This window comes from Physella acuta, unplaced genomic scaffold (genome assembly GCF_028476545.2).
Source record: "Physella acuta isolate Inbredline_101_S28 unplaced genomic scaffold, ASM2847654v3 ptg000890l, whole genome shotgun sequence".
Taxonomy (NCBI): domain Eukaryota; kingdom Metazoa; phylum Mollusca; class Gastropoda; family Physidae; genus Physella; species Physella acuta.
In genome coordinates, this window is record NW_026732407.1 from 1,483,178 (window position 1) to 1,488,941 (window position 5,764).

General features: G+C 37.3%; 1 protein-coding gene across 1 annotated transcript; it reads left to right on the top strand.

Moving 5' to 3' along the window:
- The first annotated feature begins 4,014 nt into the window (after nt 1–4,014).
- Nucleotides 4,015–5,442, top strand: LOC131952775 (uncharacterized). The gene has a single exon (XM_059315599.1). It carries the CDS (start codon nt 4,015–4,017, stop codon nt 5,440–5,442), a length of 1,428 nt encoding a protein of 475 aa, XP_059171582.1.
- The last annotated feature ends 322 nt before the right edge of the window (nt 5,443–5,764 follow it).

Sequence of the window (5,764 nt, forward strand, 5' to 3'; positions counted from 1 at the left end):
TTCCCCTACAATGATGCTCTCACACATTATTAGACATACACTGAGGAAGTTGTAGAGAGTTAATAATATAATTTATATGCGCCTTTTGCGTCGACAGATGTTCAAGATTAAAAACGTTTCTTGATCAGCATTTTATATATATATATATATATATATATATATATATATATATATATATATATATATATATATATATATATATAATGCTGTCAAATGTCAGTGTTAGTCTACTTTGTTGGTACTGTAACGTGTAACGTTTATAACAGTGACATACTCTGCACAGATCATTCACGGAAAGTGTTGCGGAAAGTTTCGCTTACAACCTAACAGTTATGATTTTGTTATCATAATTTTATGAGGAATCTGTAAATATACAACGATGGCGACGCTGAAGTTAGCGATTACGTTTTCGTCAAATAAGAAATACCGCTGATAGGTCAAAGGGAAATAACCCATTAAAACGACCGTCGTCAACCAGATGTTGACCGGAGTCGGTAGAGGTGTGAGTAGGTCTCAAGTCAGATCGTATATATATATATATATATATATATATATATATATATATATATATATATATATATATATATATATATATATATATTATATATTTATATATATATATATATATATATATATATATTATGTATTTATATATATATATATATATATAATATATATATATATATATATATATATATATATATATATTTATGGATGAAATTTTAAGGAAACAACATGGAGTTATAAAATCAGTTAATATTTCATCCAAATTGTGTTTTACCCCAACCCACCCCCATCCCACTTTATTTTACCCTTTCTCTACACACAGGAACCCACGGCCTATCATCTCTTAACATACCAATTACTACATCAAATTATTTGTGTTGTTACAAGAATTCCTTTTTAATATTTCTGTTTTCAAATTAATAGTATGTCGAAGTAAAAAAGAAATATATATTTTAATCATTCCGTACGATTATGTGAACAACAGGCTTATAAAATAAAATAAAACACTGATATTAAAAATAAAATAAACCGGGAGTGATCTCTCCTAAACTTTCTCGAATATTCTTATATAACACTACGGGGGATGGCACCTCGGGACATAGACATGATTATAAGCTTTTTTTTAACTCACTGTCACTGTCTGTCGTCAGTCTGTCGTCATTCTGTCGTCAGTCTGTCGTCAGTCTGTCGTCAGTCTGTCGTCAGTCTGACGTCAGTGTGTCGAAGTATGTCGTCAGTGTGTCGTCAGTCTGTCGGAGTCTGTCGTCAGTGTGTCGTCAGTGTGTCGTCAGTGTGTCGTCAGTCTGTCGTCAGTCTGTCGTCAGTCTGTCTAGACCGAAACGCCCGAGCGAAATTGCAGGCACTTCTGACTGACAGATACGGTTCGCAGTTGGTACGAGGGTCAAGACATGAAGACAATGCAACATTTCAATTTGACTTCATTGGTTGACTGATTATTTTTTTATGAATTAATTAAAAATGTGTCCAAATTAGTAGGCTCTCTCATCAAAATATTCCGCGCTATTAGACACGCGTCATCGCGTTCAATAGGTGCGCAATGTAACTATTGTAAATAAAACATGTAAAGTACTATAATACCGTTTGTGTGAGACATTCAAATTATGAAAGGTTGACGCCATTGAATGCAACCACCCAGAGGCGTATAGTATGTGTATTTGTATTTGTATTTGTATTTGTATTTGTATTTGTATTTGTATTTGTATTTGTATTTGTATTTGTGTTTGTGTTTGTGTTTGTGTTTGTGTTTGTGTTGCGTGTTGCGTGTTGCGTGTTGCGTGTTGCGTGTTGCGTGTTGCGTGTTGCGTGTTGCGTGTTGCGTGTTGCGTGTTGCGTGTTGCGTGTTGCGTGTTGCGTGTTGCGTGTTGCGTGTTGCGTGTTGCGTGTTGCGTGTTGCGTGTTGCGTGTTGCGTGTTGCGTGTTGCGTGTTGCGTGTTGCGTGTTGCGGTTTGCGGTTTGCGGTTTGCGGTTTGCGGTTTGCGGTTTGCGGATGTGTTTGAGTTTGTAATATGTTTGTGTTTAAGTTTATTTATGTTTTTTGTGTTTGCTTTTGTTCTGTTCCCAAATCGGTACATTTAAAAAAGATTCATCGTGGCGGAGCACGGGTATGCAGCTAGTATTAAAGGGTTGGTGTTGGTAGTGGAGGTAGCCCGATGGAAGGTTACATAAAATATTACTAAAATTGCTTCTAAAATATGGGCATAATTACTTTGAACATGGTCCTACACAATATCAAATTGAATATTCGCATAATTACTTAAGGATGCCTATGCAATGTATCAAAATCAATATTCGAGAGCCCGCATTTTGTAATAACTTTCCCTCGTGAAATAAGAGGTGGTAGGCCTAGAATTCTACTGTATTACCCCCACTCTCCTTCATACAATGAGATGGTATGAAAAGAGCTCTGTGTTATGCCCGTATTATCGGCAATTGGGTCATCTGTTGCGTCATTGAGTGACTTGGGAAAATAATTTATTGAGGAGAAAATAAAAATCTATGATATTCAGCCGACGCGATAGATTTTAAACATTGAAAAATACCATTTGAACGGGTTGTCCTGCGGCTTATAATGTTGGGCCTTCAAAATATGCAATGCTTATAGAGAGAGAAATAAGGTAAAGAAACAACTCTGGTGCATTAGGCGCCTGGAAAAATACCAGATTCCCAGAAATATAAAATTAAAGGGCTGAAACTGATTATTTTGACAGTTCCAATTTTACCTATTAAAGAACTTGAGTGCATCAAGCATATAAACTTTTATTCCCCCCCCCCCCCTTCTTTGATTACACACAAAAATAAACAAACAAAACTTTAGGATACAAGAAAAATTCCTTTAAAATGTATACTAAATTTAATAGCTGTGAAAATTGGTTAATAGTGATTGATAATCAATTTTTGATCCATGGCTGATGTAAATAAAGCAAATACGCCACAGATAAACAATGCCGTTGATTATTGCGTTAGGTGCGCATTTTCCAAGACACATGAGTATTTACTTTTGAAAAGAGCATTGCAAAGTTATTTTTAACACAGCTATTGTACGCTTCTAACCCTCTACGGTCCGCATCCTGTCAACCTGTGGGGTCTCCATCCCGTCACCCTGTGGCGTCCCCATCCCTGTGGTGTTCCCATGCTGTCACGATGTGGGGTCCCCATCCTGTCACCCTGTGTAGTCCGCACCTTACCACCCTTTGCGGTCCGTACTCTCCACCTTAACTCCATGTTGACAATTGATGTCTTTGTTGACAGTCGTTTCGGTTAAGTAGTTTTCATGAAACACATAATTAATTTTAAGATCAATATCATTTGTACATTTGTGTAATAAGGACCCGCATAGAAATGCTCTTATCATTTTATAAACGCGTTGGTATTCTACTCAGGACTGAATTATTTGGACATACAACTGTTGCAGAAAATACACCTTCATACCACGCAATACACCTTCATTGTTAAGCGTCTAGGTAGGTTTTGTGAGGCTTTCTACCTAAATGCCTTAGGTTTAGTTTTAGATTTACGCTTAGTAGATCTTATTTGGTTTAAAGCTAGGAGTAAATTATTGTTTTCACTTGCTGCAGGATAATTAAATATGTTGTAAATTGTAAATAGTAATTTACTTTTTTTTTAATTGAATCGGAAATTTAAATTTCAATATTGTGAAAATGTTATAAATGTGTTATGTGTTTTATGAATAGTTAAAATTGGTTTCCTTGCGAGTTATTTGATGTGGTGTTACAGATGCCACAGATCATATACATTTTATTTCGAAGTTGGAAGTCTAAATTTGTCGTCACTTATCGGTTTCTTCGAGAAACTGTACAACACTTAAGGATAATGAAAGGCTGGTCTCGAAATGTTAGTGAAAACGTTATACACCTTCTTAGAATTTTTATGTTCTCTTCAAGAGTAACATTTTTTTTTTGCTTTGTTTATTTTCAGAATCGCTTTTGTCTACACTCAATCCTCTCTGTACCAGGGCAAGCATCTATAATGAAGCAAGCCATGGAGATGTTGTTATGTAAGCTAGCTAAAGTCAACTGGACCCAAGTGAGTGTGATTGTTGGAACAATTCTGATAGCGTTTCCCATCTCGTTTTCGTGGTTTTACGGTAACTTGTCATCGTACATAGATTCCTACTACATCAATAAACTCGGAGAAGACGGGCACAGCGTCGGTTCGATGTGGATGATGGCTATATTTAGTTTTGGGATGAACATGGCCGTCGTGTTCTCGGGCATGTTGTCTAAGAAAATCGGGCCATGGCTTACAGCAGCGGTTGCCATGGTAGCGTACAACTTTGCTTTATTCATGTCATTTTTCACCATCCAGCACAGTTTCTGGCTGCTGCACGTGACGCTGGGTGCTCTTGGTGGAATAAGTACTGGAGCCTGCTACTCTATGGTACTCTACTTCCCAGTGTTGTGGGCGCCTGAGAAAGTGGCACTTGTCAGTTCTATAGTTCTTGCCGCTCCTATTGGCGGCAGCATAATTATCAACCAAGTGATAACTTTATACATCAATCCTGAGAACGATGAGCCAAACTTGAGTCTGGGACAGAGTCATTACTTTAATCAGGATGACATCATTGAGAGGGTGCCTTATGTTTTTTTAGTCATAGGCGGCTTGTCTTCATCTTTCCACGTCATATCGTTGTTGTTGCTGCGAAACCCAGTCTCTCCCAACACAACAACAACCAAACTAAAGGAAGCAAATCTGGACGAGAAGACGACATGTGAAGTAAATTTGAACAATTACTCGTCGATATCACAGGACCAAAGCAAGCCAGACCAGCAGGGTAGTGATCTGCTTCAGGTAAAACAAGAAACTCACATATTTCCATGGAAGACTTTGAAGTCTGTCAATTTTTACTTGATCACATTTTCCGCCACTTTGATGATAGGTGCCTTTATTGCAGAAAGCAACTATTATAAACAGTTTGGGCTATTGTACATAACTGACGACCATTTTTTGACAAATTTAGGTGTCGCTGTCAGCGTTGTTTCAACAGTGTGTCGCATCTGTGTTTTTAGTTACGTGCTCGAGAAATTTAGCTACAACACCGTGTCCATTTTTGTCACTGCCTCTCAAGCTATTGTAGTGGTGTTCTGGTATTTTACTCCCAGAATCGACAAGTGGTTGTACCTTTTTACCTACATTTTCATTCAAGCAATTCAGAGTGGTTCCATGATTTTATTTCCATTAATAACACTTCGAGTTTTTGGTCCTGAAGATTATGTGGTCAACTACGGGCTAGTCCTGCTCATGGGCAGCGTCATTCTGTTACTGACGCCATTCTTGATGCAGCTGATTCTCCTTAACTTCGGCTGGTTCTGGGTCTTCTTTTCTATTTCTTTGACAAGCGTGGCAGCACTGGTCATGTTTATGTATCTGCCACAAGATACAGCACACAGGAAGTAGCAATAAAACGTCTTTGCTTATGCGACTTATTGTTTCTTTAATACAAATTTTAAAGTTTTAAAACAAGGCAGATCTGGCTACTGAACAAACAAAAAGTAACCAACTTTCGGCATGGCCGTTGCAACAAATCTAAAATAGATAATTAGATATAAGATATTTTAACATTTTAAAATAAACATGCACGTTCACTTTTTAGCGCAATTTCCATTCTGGAGAATTGCGTTTATTAACCCGTCATTTCTGGATGTATAAATGTATGAATGGATGTGTGTCCGCAGCTTTAAGTCGTATCTCCTCCTCAACGACGCAATATCGAGGACTA

What these genes read in the sequence shown, in the direction of transcription:
- LOC131952775 (XM_059315599.1), top strand. Translation starts at nt 4,015, where the DNA reads ATGAAGCAAGCCATGGAGATGTTGTTATGTAAGCTAGCTAAAGTCAAC.